This window comes from Solanum tuberosum, unplaced genomic scaffold (assembly GCF_000226075.1).
Source record: "Solanum tuberosum cultivar DM 1-3 516 R44 unplaced genomic scaffold, SolTub_3.0 scf00327, whole genome shotgun sequence".
In the NCBI taxonomy this organism is placed as follows: domain Eukaryota; kingdom Viridiplantae; phylum Streptophyta; class Magnoliopsida; order Solanales; family Solanaceae; genus Solanum; species Solanum tuberosum.
In genome coordinates, this window is record NW_006239249.1 from 567681 (window position 1) to 590098 (window position 22418).

Consider the following 22418-nt stretch of genomic DNA (forward strand, 5'->3'; position numbering starts at 1 on the left):
TGTTCTTAGGTGCAGGTGCACTAGCAGATGATGGAGCAGGGCCCTTCTGTTTCTGTTGGAAGGATGACCGGTTGACATTACTTTTCTGCTGCATGGACTCATTCCCTGTCTTAGCCCTCTTGTTCTTGAATTCCTCCCTATCCCTTAGCTTTTCTTCCTCTACTTGTTGCACATAGACCATCAACCTCGAAATGTCCATGTCCCCAATAAGCATTGCTGCCCAACCCTCTTTGCTCGATAGACGGGACAACCCAGCAACAAACAGACTCATCCTACTCCTCATGTCCGCAACCATTTCCGGAGCATAGCGAGATAGTTGGGTGAATTTCAACCCATACTCATGAACGCTTAGAGAATCCTGCTTAAGTGTGAGGAACTCACGTACCTTGGCCTCTTTCAGTTCTCGGGGAAAGAAACGCCCCAAGAAAGACTCTTCAAAACAGGCCCAACTCGAGGTAGTGCATCCTCAGCTCTACCCCCTTTCCACTGATCAAACCAAGTCCTAGCAACATTTTTCATCTGATATGCAGCTAGCTCGACTCTCACAATGTCAGTAACATGCATCACATCGAACACCTTTTTCAGTTCATCAACAAAGTTCTCCGGATCCTCAAAAGTGCTTGAACTAGTGAAACTTGGAGGATTCATCCTCAAGAACTCATGAATCCTTGAAGTGTCAACCTCTTTTTGCCGAGCTCCTCTTTGCTGCCCAGCTTGGTTAGTCACAACTTGACTCAGCATCCTAATTGCCTCTCTGAACTCAACATTGGTAACTTCTCTTTGCGGTTGCACTTCAGGTGCATTGGGTAACTCTTGCTCCTCAACATTACGCCTAGCAGGACGTCCTCTGACAGCTCTTCGTGGAGGCATGATTATCTGAAAAACACGTGCAAGCACGAATTAGAGGGAAACTTTTTAGAAATTAAACTTTAACGCACGAAATAAGTGTGAAAGAAGCGAGATACTTCCTAAATGTTGCAGCCTCCTAATTATAGATATGGCGCGCTTCACACCGATAACTAGGACTCTACAGACACGGCTTCATAGACTCCCTAGGACTCTTGAACTTTGTGCTCTGATACCAAGTTTGTCATGCCCCGAGCCTACACCCTGGAAGGGACTGGCACTCGAAGACCATTGTTGGCCCCAAGCGAACCATTGGCCTGGCTTACTAACTCAGCGGAAGACTTAACTCATCAAATAAACATTTATGAAGAAACTAGAATGTTATAAGGGAACATTCAACTGGCCTTTAAGGCAAATTCAGGTCTTTAACATAAGAAATGAAGAGTAAAGACAACTGAATTAACTAACTGACTGTCTGTCTGTCTATGAAGCCTCTAAACAACTGAGATGGATGTCGGGACAGTCCCACGACATCCTAATGAACTAATACTAAAACTGAAAGCAATGAAAATGAGTCCTCTGGAATGCAAAGAGGCTCACCAACAGACTCTGAACTGCTCACTGGATCAACGATGCGTCGGATGCCGATCCTAGTTACATGTGCCTGCATCATAATAAGATGCAGTCCAACTGGCATCAGTACCTTGAATGTACAAGTATGTGAGTTGGAATGCTAACAAACATAGGCTTGGAAAGGAATCTGAAAGAAACACTTACCTTGGATCTTCTCAACTTATGAATACTTACTGAACTCATTTCAACATAAAGCAGTTTAGAACAAGTGCAATATAAAGAAAAGTTGTTTAAAAACATGATGACAACTATGTGTATATACAAGGATACAATAACTCTGAAATGTATGTAAGAACACAATAAACTGATGTATATAAAAATACAATAACTTCTGTGGGAGTTTCTCTAATCGACAACCATCACATAAGTGCTATAGTGATGATACAACGATCTACCTCACGCTGCCAACGCATCCTATACCCGGCCAGAGGTATAAGACATGAACTACTAAGTGGATCCACTAGTCTATAGTGAAAATGGTTCATCTAAAAAGTATAACCCCTTTCTACCCATGGTGGCTACATGGTTTTATGGAGACGTGAGTTATCTGAACTCATGACATGAGTTGGTACCTTGGCGATTGTTGAAAGTGTATGTGGTGATGTCTATTGGTATGTCTATGTCATGTGTTGATCCATATAAGTTAGATTATTGAGTCTAAATGAAAATATTGGCACTAAGTGATGGAATTGATTAAGACAACCATATGATTGCTTGAGTTTGTATGTTTGCTTCTACATAAGTGTCGTTTAGAGTGTTAGTGTGTCGCTTGAGGACAGACAACAAGTTTAAGTTGAGGGTGTTTATATACCGTAAGTTTACGGTATTTTTGATACGTTTCACTTAGAGTTTGTGTGTGTCTTGGGCTATTTTATTGTTGGAAATAATGGTTTTATGTAATTCTTGCAAGAAATAAGTTCGGATGCGGTTGATGAAGATAAAAGCTGAAAATTGCAGAAGTGGCCAATAACGGGCCGTAGGTGCTGCAGCGTAGATGAAGGTTCAAGGAAGTCTGACTAAGTTTAGAACCACAGAATCATCGATGGATTGTAGGTCGACCCATGGGCCGTCCTGCACATCCATCGTTGGTGATCAGAGAAGTGAAGTTCCAATACTTGAACCACGGAGGCAAGTGACGGACCGTAGTCAACTCCACGGACCGTAGGTCCAACCGTCATTTGAAGGCCATAAAATATTGCCCAATTGTTGATCCATGGAGGGTGACCACAAACCGTAGGTTGACCCACGATCCATAGGTCGAGTCGTCGACAGAAACCGCGTCTAAGCAGTATTTCCTTATTTTGTTTCTTAGTTGGTTTAGGATTTGTTTTCTATAAATATTAGTTTGTAATTTTCGTTTTTGGGAGTTAGACATTATTGTATACTTTTAGTTTTTGGTCTTTTGGAATTAACTTTGCAAACACTTAGCACTTTAATTTCTGAAATTCGGTTTATGCAAATTTCACTTTGAATTTCAATTCAAGATTTCGGTTTATCATCTATTCTCATTGTAAGTTCATGAATTATTTTAACCTAATTATGAATTGTGATCTCAAGCAAGAATAGCTAAATCCACAACTAGGGTTGTGGGAACCATGAGCCATTAACAAAGTAAGAGTAATAATTAAGTAATTCTTGAATAATGTTTATGCATGTATTGTTAATCTTTTCGTTTAGAAGTCTTTTTAAACGGTTGCAAAACGTTAGAACTCGCCTTGTCCCTACTTGCCTTACCACGGGGGTAATGAATGAGAAAAGGATTAAACAACAGAGATTTAGTTAAGGATTTGTTGCTATATAATAGTCTGGTATCAATTGAAGTGAGAGTGAAAACTAAACTAAATTGATACGATGACTAATCAGGGGTGAAGGTAAGGGTTAGTAATGCACACACCCGTAGACTTACCAAGTGGCGAGGTGAAAGTTCCTACTAGGATTACCAATCACGTAGGAATACATAACTTAGCGGCCTTGAATGACAAACACTAGGATAAGATTACTATTATTAGGACTACTGTGTTAAAAGCTTGTGGGGAACACACATACCCTAGTTTCCATCTTATATTGATAACTCAAATTGTGAATCTTACTTACTTGTTACTTAATCTTTCTAATTAACAATTTGTGACTTATTTACAACAAACCCCCTGTTACTTTTCTCGGAAATAGTTTGACTAAAAAAAGATAATTGTGAGTTAAGTTTAAGTCTAAACCATATTCCTCGTGAGATCGACCCCAACCTACAAGTTGGGTTCTTTACTTGATAATGATCGCTTATTCTTCTTTAAGAGAGGTGTAATTTGAGCGTATCATTGATGTCAACTTGTCCTTCAGCTCTTGGACTCTATGCTCCCAAGCCTCAGTTTACTGAAACTTAGCTCCTTTCTGAGCCAACTTTGCCAGTGGTGTTGAAAGTAAATAAAACCCTCTACTAACCTTAGGAAACTATGAACCTCTATCAAAATTGTAGGCCTGGGCCAAGTCTTTACAACCTAAATCTTTGTGTATAAACCATATTACCAACATATGATACAATATGGCCTAAGAAAGTCACAGAGTTCAACCAAAACTCACACTTAGTAAACTTCATATAAAGTTCCCAATCTCGAAGAACCTGAAGGACTGGTTCACAAATGATCTGCATGCTTATATTTTGAATGCCAGTACACCAAAATATCATCAATAAATACAATCACAAATACGACCTGAATATGCTATTCATTTGGTCAATGAACATCGGTAAGACATTGGTCAATCCAAATGATATAACTAAGAATTTAAAATGGCCATATCTGGTTTTAAAAACTATCTTCGAAATATCTTTCTCCTTAACTCGTACCTAATGGTACCCTGATCGCAAATCAACTAAGTACTTATCACCTTGTAGCTTATCAAACAAGTCATCAATCTTTGAAAGAAAATTCTTATTCTTTACAACTGGTTCCTATGGAAGCAATTTCACTGAAGCGAGTCAGGCTTCGTGAGAGCTGTTGTATCAGCAATTGTTGCATTAGCTAATTTGGGATAAAAATCCCAAGTCTCGAATAGACTTTTGAGATTCATCAATGGTCCTAAGAACGCAAATCATATATGACACCTAATCGAAATGACATTCCAAACTCGACAAAATTGACAAAATAATCAATGGAGGTCATCTCATCAAAATGTCGACCAAAGTCCACACTACAACCAAAAAACACTAAAGACAATCAAACAACCTAGCAATCCACACTCAACCCTTCCACTACGGGATCCTAACCAAACGTCTTACGAGACTAAACTCAATGCTCCAGAGCTAACAGCGCCAACAAAATTCTCATCCGAGCCGTTTACTAAAAATGTTGACCGAAGTCAATATTTCAACACAAAAGCTTCCAGAAAAGGGAAAACTCACCTAAAGTTCTCCTAGCCTCCTCGGGAGGCGTGCTACCCATCCCAACACATCAAAACATAGTATAGGAGCTACAAAAAGGAGCAAAACAGGCAAAGCACATAAAGGGCCGAACAAAAATTAATCTTCTTGTTTCCCTCATTTATAATGATAATGAAATATACCTTTTAAATATTAATAATCATTGCATCAGTTGTTATAATTTACTACTAAGAAAATGTAGACAATATTAAGAATGGAATAAATAAGACTATTAGTGATTTGATGCAACTTTTTTTAATTTTAATATAAGGGAAATTTCAAAAAAATAATGAGAAAAAAGATAAATAAAGATCCTCGGCAAATAAGTATGTCATATCACCTTTTTTATTTTTAGCATTAGACATCCACCAAATGCATTATTTATAACATGACTCACTTAATTATGAATTAGAATCTTGCATAGTATAAGCAAAATAAGAATTGTAGTCAAAACTACATAAATCATAAGTCAGATTCAAGTTTTAGATTACAAAACCACTATGTAAAATATAATAAATATCTAAAGTAATAAAGAAAGAAATAACACAACCAATATTTGTGGTTGTGTCGAATCCTTTCTTCAAGACTTGTGTTTTCTATCTATTATAACGCCCAAAACGCCACAAACATATACTATTATACTAAATCTGTCAAATATCGTTTTTCCAAACGAATGAATCACCTTCTATAGATGCGTCGTCAATTTTTTTTTTCATGAAATGCTAGTCTTGTTGGAATTAGGGTAGCTTCATCCACATTTTCGAAGTTTGATTCACATTTGCGAAATTTCTACTTTTCTGTCAATCTTCACAATTGTGAGGTTCAAGGTAACATTTGGATGATAACTTTACAATTTTGAACTTATGATTTTGTCTGCAGGATTTGCTATTGCGAGCCACAATCTCAATTGCAACAATGGAGAGTTGTCTTTTCGCCAACTTTCTATCCTCAATTTTTTTTATTGCTTTTGTCCAATTTCACTTCTTATCACTCCAAATCTTCTTTCACTCCAAATATTTCTGAAATAAGGAAATTACACACCATACCATCTTTATAATAGCAGTAAAGGGCCCAAAAATAAAAGCAAAAGGACCCAAATAAGTAGTAAAATCACCACATATTAGTATGTTAAAGCATCTGGATAAAATTTCATAAAATGAAAGGATTGGAATGTCAAATTGGAACAAATATGAATGTGCATTAGGCTATTCGGCCAAAATAAAAGTAGTATCCTATATAAAAATATAAAACAAAAAAATACGTAAGTTGAAAAGAAAACAAAGGCACAACTCCACAACCGCAAGGGTAGTTGAAAAGTTTGAAATGGGTAAGCCAGTGTTTGACAATAGATCTTCGAATATTTTTTATAAGCTTTTTTGGGTGAAGTTTCACCATGTGTCTGACCATAATTTTTGGAAAAGATATTTAAGTTCTTAAAGAAATATGATTTATACTCATAAATTTTTAAGAACTACTAAAATGCCCATAAGTTTGTATTATAAAATTATAATGGACATGTTATGTGATAAAAACTAAACTCAAAGATTATAAGCCCCAACCTAGTTATAAACAATTTCTATGGAACATCTAATTTTTATATTCACATTACTTTTAATAAGTTCTATGGAACAATACCACTACATACTTGAGAGTTAAATAACAACAAACACATCATAAACAGATACATAGTAAATATGTTAAGTGAGTGACGTCATGGTATATATGTTTCTCAAGCTTGTCAAGTTGGGATTAATAAGTGGTAGAGTCATGTTTTTCTAAAATATAAAATTTAGGGCAATTTTTTTTAAAATAAAAATTCCAAAAAAGGAGAATTCGACCGAAAAACTAGTTTTTTCTTGTTTTTGAGAATTTGAATTTTTGCCTAATTTTTCAAAAAAGGATAAGGCATAAGTACCCCTAGACTATGATCGAAATCTCAGCGAATAACTTAACTTAACTAGGGTCCTATTACCCCCCTTACCCTCCCCCCCCCCCGAACGCATTTTTTGTCTTTGTATTTTTGTGCAACTTTTATGCTGACATGACACCTTCAACTACCCAAGTTGGTTATGTTTGTACAAACACCCCTGCCACATATTTTTTTTAAAAATCTTATTATTTTCTTTATCTGGTATTTAAATTAAGCTAATACACATACCAATTTTTTTTGCTTTGTATCTAATTTTTTTTTAACCTTCATTCAGTGTTTTCAAAAATGTTTTTGGGCTGAGTCTCAGGGCGAGTCTTGGGGCGGGGCGTACCAAAAACGCTCCGGGGCATAAATTAAAGACGTAGATTCATAAGGCGTAAGTCCTAAAATTTGAGGCGTAAGTCCTGGGCGTAAAAACGTACACCCGGGAGTTTTTAATTTATTTTTTGAATCTTTTTTGCTTTAAATCATTTTTTTTATTGGTGTAATGATATTTCTCAAATAGTAATTATAATACTTTTTTCTTCATTATTGATTATTAATATTTATCTCAAATAAAAATCATAAATCATTGAAAGGTTTATTTTTTCTTATTTTATTAGTAATAAAACTATAAAATTGAATATACATGAGACTACGCCCGGTAGATCCATGGGACTTACGCCTCGCCCTATACAGTATAAAAAGCCTCACCTCACGCCCCCGCCTTTTAAAACACTGCCTTCATTCATTATTTTTTCTCTTTTATTTTTCTATTGATTTTATTTACTCCTTTTATTTTCTTTGTCTTTCCTTTTGATTTGATTTCAAATTAAATTCCAAATGTCTTGTATTTAAAATATTTTAATTTTGAACGGATATTAAAATACGTGAAGAAAATCAAATAAAACATTAAAATAAAATGCTAAAATTAAAGGACACTTTTTTTTAAAAATGCACATTTTAAAAAAAAATAATTAAAAGTGAAAATATAAGAAACTAATGGAAGAAAAAAAGTTTAAAATGAGATAGAAATTAAAATAAATATTTTAGAGAGAAAGAGATGAAAATAATTAAATATATATAAGTTTTAATATTAATAATTATGTGTACTAACTAAAAAGTTACCAATTTAAAAAGGATATGTGTCCAATTTATTTCACTCATCACTTGCCTTCAAGAGAGTGTGTACACTACGCCAACTTTTAGGGTGCATTTATTCAATTTTAAAATAGTTTAGAGGGGTAATAAAACTCTAGTTAAGTTAAGGTGTATCACTGAAATTTCAGTCATAATTCAGAGTTACTTGTGTCTTATCCTGTCAAAAAATGACAAGTTGTTTGGCCTAATACTTTTTGCCAAGTCCCCCCCCCCCCCAAAAAAAAATAAAAAATAAAAATAAAAAATTAATAATAATCCCCTCTGTTCACTTTATTGTTTTAGTATTTTAAAAATAGATTTTTATTTTAACTTGTAATTTTTAACATATCAAAATAAATAAAATATTTTTCCATATTTTATATTTAACATTTATTAATTTTCCAAATTATTTTTTAAGATTTAGTACTAAATATTAATTAATAGAAATAGTGTGATAAAATAATTACATTAATTTATTTTTTATAATAAATATGTCAAGCCCAAATATTATTATAAGAAATAAAAATGATGAGAGAAAATATCTAAGTTGAAAAAAAGAAGAAAAGAATCCTCCACAAGCACAAGGGTAGTTGAAAGGGGCAAGACTTGATAGAGTAAAGATGCAAAATGTGTATGTTATAAGGTCTCCTTAATTTCTTGTAAGTTATTATAAGCCGTCAATCTCAAATCTACAGCATCTTCTTTCCGATTTTTTTGCTTCTCTGTCCGAATTCTTCTTATATTCTTCCTTCCTTCTTTGTCAGCGCGCGCTAGGGTTTCTCTATTTCTCCATTCACCCACTCGTCTCTCTCTCTAAAGGTTTGCTTTTTCTTCCTCTTTCTTGATTTGATCTGCGTTATATGTTTAGTTTTTGTATATATGTGTATCTGTAGCCCCTTTTTGCTTAGTTCTGTTTCATTGCTTCCGTCACTATTTGCTTTTGCAGCTTTTGCTGATTTGTATATTTGTGTATCTGTTTCTGTAGTCTTTGCATTTTGCTGATTTTCATGTGTTAGTTTATTCATTCTGATTGTGCTGTAAATGGTTATGTTGAAAATTTGGGTTTCGATGCCAAGCAGCTGGTTTAAGGATTATATTTGCAACTGTTTAGAACTATTCTTTGTGTTTTGTATTTGTTTATGTAGTAGTGTTAATCATAGTTTCTAGTGTCTTATTTTTTTTGGCAGGTTTTGGACTGCTGAATCTATTCTAAACAGATCTAAGTAGAGTGTTTTGAAGAAGAAGATTTCTGGTTTTTGCTGATTAGGATTTTGAACTTTGTGTATTAGGAGAGGATTATAAGGAAATACATTTTTTTGATAATGAGGAACTCATGGGCAGATTCTGTTGAGAATGTAGCTACTGATAATGGTGGGCCTAGTGGTGGTAGTGGAGCTTCTGCTTCTACAAGGAGATCATCTTATGTCCCACCACATCTTCGCAACAAACCAATGACAGCAGAACCTCTAGCTCCATTGCACGGTGGCCCACCTTCTGGTAATGACCGCTCAGGGTTTAATGGACCAACTAGTGGGCCTCGATGGGGTGGTTCTAGGCCAGATTACGGACGCCAAGGGGGGTATGGTGGCGGTGGCAGAGGAGGTGGTTGGGGTGGCAGAGGAGGTGGTTGGGGTAGAGAGCGGGAAGTTAACCCGTTTGGTAATGATGCAGATGTGGACTTGGAGCAATCGTTTGATCAGGAGAATACTGGTATAAATTTTGATGCTTATGAGGATATTCCAGTGGAAACAAGTGGAGAAAATGTGCCACCTCCTGTTAATACATTTGCAGAGATAGATTTAGGGGAGGCCGCTAACTTGAATATTAGGAGGTGCAAATATGTGAAGCCGACTCCTGTCCAGCGATATGCAATTCCCATCTCCTTAGCAGGACGAGATCTCATGGCCTGTGCCCAGACTGGATCTGGCAAGACAGCTGCCTTTTGTTTCCCAATTATTAGTGGAATCATGAGGGGGGATTTTCCGCAACGGCCTCATGGGTCGCGGACAGTTTTTCCCCTTGCTCTTATTCTCTCACCAACAAGAGAGCTCTCAATGCAGGTAGGTGTGGTACTATAAAAGTTTTGTGACCACTTGACCCCTTTACCTTTTTATCCTTATAAACCTTCAAGTTTTTTAATTCCAATTTTATGCTGCACTTTACATGTAGATACACGAGGAAGCTAAAAAATTCTCTTATCAGACTGGTGTTAGAGTGGTAGTGGCCTATGGTGGAGCCCCGATTAATCAACAGGTACCATTTTACGCTCTCTCCCTCTGCCCTATTTTGTGAAGGAAAACAAATATAGATCAAGGTCATACACATTAGTTCTTTGCATGTGATGTTGGATGGATAGGTAATTTTTTGTTGAGTGGAGGTTGGTTTCAAATTTTTTTGCTTAGTAGCTGTGGTTCCTATGAGACCTAAACAACATGCGTCCTTGAATGTCCCGAAAAATGCACATTATGAATGCAGAAGCAGTTGCTCCTATTATTATAGCTTGAAGCAAAAGAAATACAGAGTTTGACAAGCTTTCGTACCATGTGTTCTTAACAACATCGCTAAAGATAATGTCTTACTCTTGGTGGACACACAAATAGCATATTAGTTGACTCCTTGGTGCACCATTCAGTTACAACAAGTCTAATTTCCGTCTCTTACAAAATGCACAGATAGAGACCACATGAGACACATCTAATGTTGAACAGGAAAAAATGTTTTAATGTTACCAATATGAAACCTCATATATGTCTGCTTCATTATTGGTGAATGAAACCTTTCCTCTGTATTTTTAAGGACGGGAAGTTAATATACGCCTCATTATCGTGCTGTATATTATTTAGAATTCTATCTTGCTCGGACTCTTCAAAAATGTCAGCGGGTGCGTGTCGGATTCGCCCAAAGTAGTGTATTTTCGGTGAATCCGACACGGGTGCGGCATCAAAAGTGAAGAGTCCGCACAAATCACAACTAAGTTTAGATGAGAACTTGTTCATAGCTGTATGATTTTTTCATATCTGCTCTGTTGTTGTGCATGTTGAACTGGGTTTAAAATGTAAGGCTAATGAAGTATATCTTGCAGGTCGATCTGATTGTTCGGTCACTCATCCTGTTATTTTTTCTTTGTTGGCAGTTAAAAGTCACAATAAGTGGTACTTAGTCAGAAGGGCAAAAGAAAAAGTCATTTTAATGTAGATGCATTTGCTTGTAAAATTAGATCACTGTTAGTTTTTATGCCCAGTCAATGGTCAATCAATTAGAGATGTCTGATTTAATGCTGATGAGCCAAAGGTTGAACAATAAAACTTTCTTATCTTCTTGTTTGGTCTGTGGGAGGTTTCTGGTTAACCAAAAACAGGAATATAAGAACAACTTTTGGGTAGAGGAGAAATATTTCTTGTTTTTATATAGATTTTTAAGCAGACATAAAAAGATACACCAAGGTTGTAGATAGTTTAGGGAGATTGATGCTTTTTTCCTTCCCTTATTTATGAATTTAATTTAATTTATGATTTTTTTTAGCAGGAAAGTACAACTGTATTAGATGCTAGAGTTTGTAAATTGTCTTATGGGTTTGACCAGATAGATTTTTTCTATTAATAGCACACTAAGGGGCCATTTAGTAGAGTGTATTAGAAGAAATCATGCATGCATCAACTTTGTATATTAGTAGTACCTTGTTTGGTACACTTTCTATTGAGGTGTGTATTACTAATGCATGGACATCCATGGTATTAGTAATGCAATGAGTTTTAATGCATGCATTAGCACGACTAAATATCCATTTGCCCCTCAAAACCTCTTTTCATCTCTTCCACCATATTTGTGGAGGGAATCTTTGTTAATAATTTTTTTTTAAGAATTAAGCAATGCATGCTATTTTTAATATTCCAAACCTAACAATACATAAGAAATTGTCTCTCCATAATTAATGCAAGTACAACTAATACAAACATTACTAATACACTCCATTTAGCATTATTCTCATACACCCTACCAAACGACTCCTAATATTTTTCTGTACCTAGAATATTGATTATTTCTTTGACCTATGTATATAATATATATATATATATAGGGATGGCAAAATGGGTAATTAATATGGGTACCCATTCAAATTACCCATCTTAAATAAATTGGGTACCCAACTCATTTAAAATGGGTAAAAAACGAGTCAAACTCATATTACCCATTTAAAAGTGGGTAGTTAAATGGATAAAATGAGTAAAAAGAGACTCATTTATAAAAGAAAGAGAAATGACACTCATATTTTTTTTAAGGTGTAGGTGGTCGGGGTAGGGATGGGTGGGATAAGGAGAAAAATCGATTTTTTTTTGAAAACAAATAATTTTTGGAAAGGGGTTTGGGGGGGAATGAGGGGGGTGAAGAGTGGGTAAGAGATTTTGCTTTTGAAGCTTTTAAGATGATACCTATGGGTAAATTTGGATACCCATATTATCCATTGAGTAACTCGTTTGTACCCATTTAAAATATGAGTCGAGTCGAGTAGAGTATTTTACCCATTTTTATTTAACTTGTTTTCGATCGACTTATATTCAACTCAACCTGCTCGTTTACCACTCTTTTATATATATATATATATACACACACATCCATGAGAGTGAGGCGCTAGGGGCCAAACTTGGTGGATTATGGGTCCGCCCCTCTACCTTTCTCCACTTAAATACCAAAATTTTGTTGGCGCTAAGGTTCGAACCTGTGACGTGCGCCTAACCCACTCATATGTGCTCTTACCACTATGTCAAAGCCGCGGAAGCCTTTTTCTTTCCATCTCTGTACTTTCTCTTTGAAAAATACCGTCCTTTGACAAACAAGTGTTTAGATTTCGTCAAAGAACTGGTGTAATAAGGGCTAATGGTTTTGGGTTGCTTGTTAATTGGGTGCCACTTTTTTTTTTCTTCATGTTTTCAGCTGTATGTGCAAGCATTCCCCCCCTCTCTCTTCAACTTGTAGGTTTTCAGGAAATAAGGAAAGACGGAGTGGAGCAAGTGCATCTCAATTTCTTCTTGAAATGCTTAAATACAAGTTGTTACCTAATGCAGAACGTTTTGTAAAACTACCTGCAACTCATCAATTGTTCATTGAGAACATTTTATAGTTTTTTCAATATGTCCATGTGAAAAAGCTGTTTAGTAATCGGTACCTTTGGGATCCTTTCGCTGTACAAAAAGTCCGCTAAAAAAGGGTTTGATAAGAGTTCTACTAAGAAGCCTATAGACACATCAGTCTATACTCTATAGATGAATTCAATTTGTGGAGTTGGTTTAATTTTGCTTAGCTCATCATTCTAGATATAATATGCAATTGATGGTGAAAGAGGGAAACTTGTTCCACAAAAGTAGATAGTAATCTAGCCTTAAGAATTTGTCTTTGTTCAAGGAGGGACCCTCTGATCTATCAATGGGAAAGATCTCCGGGTATCCCATGATAAAGAATCCTAGAAAGATTTATCACAACTCCTGACAGTCTCATGAAGATCTATACGTACTTGACCAGGATAAATGATATTCTTCGAGATGCATTGATTTGGGTAAATAGTTGCTTTTAATAAGAACTTCCCTGTTCTCATTCTTTTTGGTTAGATCCTGAAATCTAGTGCAAATGCAATTGGAAGTTAAGATCTTTATTTTCTGGAGTACTTATTTACTGCTGTTATGAGAAAAAAAAATCTTTATTTTCTGGTACATTTGTACATGACATGATCCATAAATATTTCTCAGTTAGCAAGTCTTTTTTTTTGGGGGGGTTTTGTTATACTGTTATCTTCAGGAAGGTGCCCCTTGTTACCCAGATTTCCGTTTCTGAACATCCAATTTTCTTGTTACATATTTTGAAGGGAAGTTTAGAATGTTCTTCCACCTCCACCTGATGCTCTACCTTGTACTTTCAACTGAATTTCTGCTTTCAAATATACACCATGCAATTTTTTTGTTGTTGGACTTACAGTCATACACTGACATAAGGTAGAAGAGCAGAGGGGTGGGCTCATTATTTGCCGAGTTTCGAATTGTCTGCCATTGGCCCTAGAGGTTTCTCGGTTATTAAAAAAAGTCATACACTGAAATTAGTTTTGGAAACTTGAACAAATCAAATCTAGTAACATTACTTTCATTTGATATGCCAGTAAAGTCAGAACCTCAATATAAGTATTCAGTTGTTTAACCATGGTGATTTCATTGTTAGATTATATATTAAGTGTTGTATCTAATCTTATCAGTTTATTGTCAGATTAGCTCACAAATCCCTAATATTCGAGTATACAGTGGTGTTTCTGTAGATTTTTCACTTCTTAGTACACGTCTCGTATATTTTCTGCCCCTACAATATCAATAAAACATTATTTTCTTCAAGGAAAAAATGATGTGTTTTTTGCGTTATTGTTTGAACAATTGTTTGTCACATATCTGCAGCTCCGAGAGCTTGAGAGAGGAGTTGATATTCTTGTGGCAACTCCTGGAAGACTGGTCGATTTACTTGAGAGAGCAAAAGTTTCATTACAGATGATTAGATATTTAGCTCTCGATGAGGCAGATCGTATGCTGGACATGGGGTTCGAACCTCAAATCAGAAGGATAGTGGAGCAAATGGATATGCCTCCACCTGGTGAAAGACAGACTATGCTGTTCAGTGCCACATTCCCAAAAGAGATTCAGGTTTTCTTTTTTCAGTAGGGTTGTTTTCAATTCAGTGTTATTTTTTTTTGATAAAGGTAACTTTATATTCACGTCAAAACTCATCAGCAGAGCATGATGAGGTGGTATTTACAGCCCCACAGGGGTTAGTTTCAAAAGCCGAAACTGGGCAAAAACTTTACAATTGAGCTATAAAATCCACTAAGCTATCTACCTCCCCCACAAAATCCTGTTTACACCAAAAATACAGCAAGCTCAAGCTATTCATCTTGATTTTTTGAGTGTTGTTAAGTTTCCCATCATGTAATCTTTCATTCCTTTCCTTCCACAATGTCCACCAAATGCAGGCTGGGATGCACTTCCACCAGTCTTCTTTGGATCTTCTTCTTCTGCCCACTCCTTCCCACTGTCTCAGCAAGTCTAAAGTAGTCTTGGGCATTACCCAGTTAACTCCAAGTATACATAAGAACATGTCCCACAGATTTACAGTTGTTCTGCAGTGTAAGAAAAGGTGACTGTTAACTTCTGCCTCTTCCCCACACATGTAACACCTTGAGCAAATCTGTATACCTCTTCTTTGTAACACTTCATGGGTTAGACATGCTTTCCTGATTGCCAACCAAGTGAAACCTGAAACCTTGTGAGGGATCTTGATTTTCCAAATTAGTTTCCAAGGCCATTCCATTTCCATAGTCTGATTAGAATTTAAACTCCAGTAACAAGACTTCACAGTGAAAATCCCTTTCTTTTGTATTTTCCAGATTGGAGTGTCAGGACCTTCAGTGACACCTGGAAATGCATCAAGTGTCTGTAGTAATTCTGCTACTCTGTCAATCTCCCAGTCATTTAAAGCCCTCCTAAAGATCAAATCCCAACCTTGAGGGCTCCACACCTGTGCCACAGTGTCCATCTGTTGTAGACTCAATATATAAAGATCTGGGAACATGATCTTCAAATTCTCTTCTCCTAACCAGAGTTCATTCCAAAAACTGGTTTTCACCCATTCCCAATCCTAAAGGATAGATTGGGGATAAAGATGGCCACAGTCTTCTGATTGTCTTCCAAACAGAGCATCCAAAAGTACCATTTGCTTCTTCAGTGATCCAATTCAGTGTTATTATTGTTAGTATTCTGCTACTTACAGACACTTTCTATTGGAATGCCACATCATCTTAAACCATGGTTTGAGCTTCTACTAAATAATCCATTTTTTTCTTTTTCTTTCTCCAGTGTCGCCTCCCACCCCCACCCCCACCCCCCTAAAAAACTTCCTTGCGGAATCCAAATATTTCTTCTTGTTACATGACGACACTTGTCTTCTTGCAATGCTGGCAAATTTGCCTTGCAAATTGTTGAGTTGGTTGCGAGTAAAATCTTCTGAGCAGTTGTAGTCTTGTTTTGTGTATGATCTCTAACCCTTTCATTCTTCATTTGTTTTTTGGGAATGCAGAGACTGGCATCTGATTTTCTTGCAAACTACATATTTTTGGCAGTTGGACGGGTTGGTTCTAGTACTGATTTGATTGTTCAGCGAGTTGAGTTTGTTCATGATGTTGACAAGAGAAGCCATCTTATGGATCTACTTCATGCACAGATGGCTAATGGGGTTCATGGCAAGGTAGCATATGACTCTTGGCTCTCTCTTGCTATAGAAATTATTCTCAACTATTTTAGTCCTGTTTAAGGCACTTGGAGCAGCTTGACTGAGTGGGGAAGAAATCAGGACTTCTAATCCCAGGAACATAGCAAAGAATTAAGAATGTTCGCTAGCTACTTGTTTTGGTCTATAAAGTCACCTAGCTTAAGTCTTCTCTTGCCTGATCACTATTAGCTGCTCATTCTGTCCATGATTGGTTTTGTTTGTTTATTTACCTGCTATATATAGATATGAATGCTGAATTTCCTAGATTGGAGTCTGCTTTGATTTTCATTCTGCCTGAGTTCTCATTTTAATTGACTGGCTTTCCTCTTAAAATTCTTCAGAACAACATGACTGCATCCTCCTCCCCGTTTGCTGCTTTGTGTAACAATGATTTTGTTGCATTAGGCCTATAAAGTTTATACATGATAAAGCACAATGCGGTGTCTTAAGTTTTTGTTTAAGTCAACTGGCAATCTTATTAACTGCATTATATTGTTTTCTGCAGCATAATCTAACTTTGGTATTTGTCGAAACAAAGAAGGGTGCTGATGCATTGGAGCATTGGCTGTGTATTAATGGATTTCCTGCAACTGCCATTCATGGTGATAGGACTCAGCAGGTATGTGAGATTGGGTATTGATAGAGATAGATCAAATCAATTTGATCTTCAAACATGACCGTGTACACTGTTCTGTGCTTCTGTTACAATGTGATTAAATGGCACCACTCTTTTTTTTTTTTGTTTGAGACGTGGCAAGTGCATTAATAATATGACACCAAGGAGGTGCTGCCAAAATATTTACGAGATACCATCAGAATATCCCTTCCTATTCTTAAAGGGATTGAACGAGTTCTTTCACTGCTTCAGCATCATTTACAAAAATTCTCTTTACACCAAAAATGAAACAAAAGCAAACGGTTCATCTCGATCTTCTGAATGAAGTTCCCTTTATCTTCAAAGCACCTAGCATTTCACTCCCAAACTGTCCATCATCTTGCTATCAATATTTGCATCACATGCTGAGGAGAAGGGGCATGTGTGCATGTAGCATGTACCTGATACTTGTATATTCAGTCCAGTATTTGTGTTTCACCAACTATTACTTGCATTATTTTGCAGCTCATCATAGTCAACATTACCTGTGGGTTTATTGTTTACAGGAAAGGGAGCAAGCGTTGAGAACATTCAAGAGAGGAGATACCCCAATTTTAGTTGCGACGGATGTGGCTGCTCGAGGCCTTGATATCCCTCATGTTTCTCATGTTATAAACTTTGACCTTCCTAATGACATTGATGATTATGTGCACCGTATAGGCAGGACAGGTCGTGCAGGCAAGACAGGATTAGCAACTGCTTTCTTTAATGATGGTAACCTTTCCATGGCCAAACCGCTAGCTGACTTGATGCAAGAAGCTAATCAAGATGTACCTGAATGGTTGACTCGTTATGCTAGCCGTTCATCATTCGGAGGAGGCAGAAACAGGCGAGCTGGCGGAGGGCGTTTTGGTGGGCGTGACTTCAGGAGGGATTCGTCATACAATAGAAGTGGAGGCGGAGGTGGAGGCGGAGGCGGAGGTGGTATGAATTACTATGATGGAGGTAATAGTAGTGGTGGTTATGGCAATTATAGTGGGGGATATGGTCCTGGAGTAACTAGTGCTTGGGACTAGCTTCCTCAAAACTTATAATACCTATACTTTCCTGCAGTTGTATATTACTTATCAACAAATTTGGATTATGATATTTTGGCAGTGGGAAACAGGGTTGAGTTCTTGTTGTTTTGTGGTCCTATAGGGGACAACTGCAAGATTGTTATGGTAGTTAGATTTGGCAATTGGAGACCACCAGCAGACAGCTTTTGTCCAACAGTTCAATGATGCCTTTGTTTAATATAATATTATTTCACGACTTGACCTTCGTTTTTTTTTTGTTTTTTTGAAATGCATATGAATAGTAATATTGCAAACCACAAGGGAGGTTAGTATTTCGAGGTCTCACCTGCATTGTGCATCCTCTGATATAGTAAATATTGCAAACCATTAGGGGAGGTTATGGTATGAGACCTTACTTTCATTGTGCATCCTAATTTAGTATGAATGTTATGAGGCTTCACTTGCATTGTGCATCCTGATTTAGTAATATTGCAAACTACAAGGGAGGTCAGTGAGGTTTTTGAAATCATACTTGTTAAGTTTAATATCATATAAATAGAACCACTTTTGATGGTAATATTATGTTAGTTTGTTCATTTTTGTGTTTTAAAAATGTTACCATAATACACATTGAAGAACACATTAACCTCCCTTTCATAGCTCATGAATCGCTAGTGTCATAGATGGAGATAGTGGTCTTCATCATTCGTGAAGTTTGAAAGTGATGAGAGTTGAATCTCGCAATTATCTTAACTCATTATTCATTGAATCTTCATTCTCAGTTTCTATTATTTTCTACTAATTTTTCTTTAGGCGGGAAAAGGGAAGGGAAATAAACAACCTTTAATGAAAGATTAAATTTGTTTTGCTTAACCACTAAGTATAGTTATTTCTTGATTAATGCTCTTTGGACTTTCCTTTCACATATTACCCTTATATATAAAACAACAATGTTAGGATGAACACAACACATTTTTGTCCTTTCTTGCCTAATTTAATTGGCTATAAAACACATAGAAGCCACATTTATATAGGCGTGTTTGAACATTATAACTTCAAAGGGTGCCAATGCTATTCGAAGGTCTCGTTGGAACCAACCTAAAATTAGTCTCTGTCAACATCAAAATTGGTGAGTTCTTTATGTCTTGCAAAATCATAAAGTACTTTATGATTTTGCAAGATATGAAGTTGTTAAGTATTACATATTTTGATACATGTAACAAGTGAGATTTTGCTCTTATATATTTTTCTTGATACGAATTGGAGTAGGTAGTTGCATCCTATAAGTTCTAGACTTTGTCTTTTCAGGTTCTAATAAACTTGGGGGAGAAAACTATATAATGTTATTTGATGCAAAGATACATTTTGATTTTTTCATGTATAATTTAACAACTTATGTACTCCATTTTGATGACATTATATATCATATATATCCCGCAGATTCAAATCTGACATTGTGACAATCAAGAGATTGTTCAAACATTTAAATTAATGAGCTCTAAATTCCTTTCTGATCAACTATAGAAAGAAAGGGGCAAAAATTTAAAAATGTATTTGGTACTTCTTCTGTCAAATTAGTACTACATTTTTTGTTGATTAGTTTTATTTTTTATACTATGTTATGAGTATGTAGAATATGATGAACAATATATTCTTTTATATATTTTCTATACTCCCTTAAAAGCATGAACTCCTAAATAGAATGTTGAATTACTATAATACCCTCAATTAAAAATATTCAATTTATTTTATTTATTAAATTAATTATTTGTACTATATTAAATGTAGATACCCTTTCATATTAAAGGGTTGTGATTTTCTCAAAGAGATGTGACTTTTTCAAAGGATTGCGACTTTTTTACGTGTTTTGACATTTTTGATGAGTTGTGACTTTTCCGAAGGGTTGTGCCTTTTTCGATGAGTTCTGACTTTTGCAAAAGGTTGTGATTTTTCCAATGAGCAGTGACTTTTTTGAAATGTTGTAACTTTTCTGATAAGGAACAATTAGCACATATTCATACTACTAATTGTTAGCTATAAATAGAGGGTTTCCTCTCACTTCTAAACTACGATTTTTGAAAGTTTTCTACTCTTCTTCTTCTTAAAAAATCTCAGAGTTATTTGCAACAGTTAAGTAAGTTCAAAATTCAACGAAATTCGAGGTACCACATAAGAAAGAGTTGGTGAACAAATTGTAGCAAATCATTCATAAATTCACACTCCTATTTTTTCTTACGATTTTCATGAGTCAATAGTGAAGAAAAGTTGTGGGAAAGACAATAATAATATACAAATATGAAAAAAGTCACATGATTTGGGTAAGATATTTTTCTTTCTTTTTTTTTTTTTTTTTTTTTGTACCCTCAAATGAAGCAGTTTCTTTCTGATTTTGCTAAAACAACGGCCATCAATGTTGTCCATTGAATTAGTAGTTTTGATGTTAAATCCACTATTTCAAAAATATAATTTCACTTTTACTTATAATATGATAATATAGACATGATAACAATTATTTTTAATAGATATGTAAGTAAAAATGAACGAAGAAAGTAAAGTGTTGGTGACAAGAGATTTTAATCAAATAGAACACTATAGTGAATATAGCATGAAAATATATTTTCGTCTTCCTTCTTCATTGGCTATGTATCTTTCCATATTATTGAAAAAGTTTAATATATTATATCACCATACAACTTCTTACCCTTATATATAAAACAACAATGTTAGGATGAACACAACACATTTTTGTCCTTTCTTGCCTAATTTAATTGGCTATTAAACACATAGAAGCCACATTTATATAGGCGTGTTTGAACATTATAACTTCAAAAGGTGCCAATGCTATTCGAAGGTCTCGTTGGAACCAACCTAAAATTAGTCTCTGTCAACATCAAAATTGGTGAGTTCTTTATATCTTGCAAAATCATAAAGTACTTTATGATTTTGCAAGATATGAAGCTATTAAGTATTACATATTTTGATACATGTAACAAGTGAGATTTTGCTTTTATATTTTTTTCTTGGTACGAATTGGAGTAGGTAGTTGCATCCTATAAGTTCTATGAATTGGTAAAGACTTTGTCTTTTCAGGTTCTAATAAACTTGGGGGGAGAAAACTACATAATGTTATTTGATGCAAAGATACATATACAAGTAGATCTTAATTTTGATTTTTTCATGTATAATTTAACGACTTATGTACTCCATTTTGATGACATTATATATCATATATATCCCGCAGGTTCAAATATGACATTGTGACAATCAAGAGATTGTTCAAACATTTATATTAATGAACTCTAAATTCCTTTCTGATCAACTATAGAAAGAAAGGGGCAAAATTTAAAAATGTATTTGGTACTTCTTCTATCAAATTAGTACTACATTTTTTGTTGATTAGTTTTGTTTTTTATACTATGTTATGAGTATGTAGAATATGATGAACAATATATTCTTTTATATATCTTCTATACTCCCTTAAAAACATGAACTCCTAAATAGAATGTTGAATTACTATAATACCCCCAATTAAAAATACTCAATTTATTTTATTTATTAAATTAATTATTTGTACTATATTAAATGTAGATATCCTTTCATATTAAAGGGTTGTGATTTTCTCAAAGAGATGTGACTTTTTCAAAGGATTGAGACTTTTTTACGTGTTTTGACATTTTCGTGAGTTGTGACTTTTCCGAAGGGTTGTGCCTTTTTCGATGAGTTCTGACTTTTGCAAAAGGTTGTGATTTTTCCGATGAGCAATGACTTTTTCGAAAGGTTGTAACTTTTCTGATAAAGAACAATTAGCACCTATTCATACTACTATTTGTTAGCTATAAATAGAGGGTTTCCTCTCACTTTTAAACTACGATTTTTGAAAGTTTTCTACTCTTCTTCTTCTTAAAAAATCTCAAAGTTATTTGCAACAGTTAAGTAAGTTCAAAATTCAACGAAATTCGAGGTACCACATAAGAAAGAGTTGGTGAACAAATTGTAGCAAATCATTCATAAAATCACACTCGTGTTTTTTCTTACGATTTTCATGAGTTAATAGTGAAGAAAAGTTGTGGGAAAGACAATAATAATATACAAATATGAAAAAAGTCACATGATTTGGGTAAGATATTTCTTCTTTGGTTTTTTACTTCTTTTTTTTACCCTCAAATGAAGCAGTTTCTTTTGCTAAAACAACGGCCATCAACGTTGTCCATTGAATCAATAGTTTTGATGTTAAATCCACTATTTCAAAAATATAATTTCACTTTTACTTATAATATGATAATAATTATTTTTAATAGATATGTAAGTAAAAATGAACAAAGAAAGTAAAGTGTTGGTGACAAGAGATTTTAATCAAATGGAACACTATAGGGAATATAGCATGAAAATATATTTTCGTCTTCCTTCTTCATTGGCTATGTATCTTTCCATATATATTTTTTTCTATTATTTTGTGTTCATTTTAATTTGAGAAAATTTTATGTCACAAGATACACTCCTTGTTAGCTATATAAAATAGAAAAGAAAATA

General features: G+C 35.0%; 1 protein-coding gene across 2 annotated transcripts; it reads left to right on the forward strand.

Annotated features, from left to right (window-relative positions):
- The first annotated feature begins 8504 nt into the window (after positions 1-8504).
- Positions 8505-18149, forward strand: LOC102596159 (DEAD-box ATP-dependent RNA helicase 37-like). Of its 2 annotated transcripts, XM_006360543.2 has the most exons (8): positions 8505-8599; positions 8705-8759; positions 9128-10000; positions 10110-10193; positions 14372-14614; positions 16044-16211; positions 16741-16854; positions 17397-18149. In XM_006360543.2, the coding sequence occupies exons 3-8, from the start codon at positions 9263-9265 to the stop codon at positions 17904-17906; spliced, it is 1857 nt and encodes a 618-aa protein (XP_006360605.1). In that variant the 5' UTR covers positions 8505-8599; positions 8705-8759; positions 9128-9262; the 3' UTR covers positions 17907-18149. The 2 variants fall into 2 exon arrangements, with proteins under 2 accessions (XP_006360605.1, XP_006360604.1); XM_006360542.2 differs by lacking the exon at positions 8505-8599 and having other exon boundaries at positions 8606-8759.
- Positions 18150-22418: the final 4269 nt, after the last annotated feature.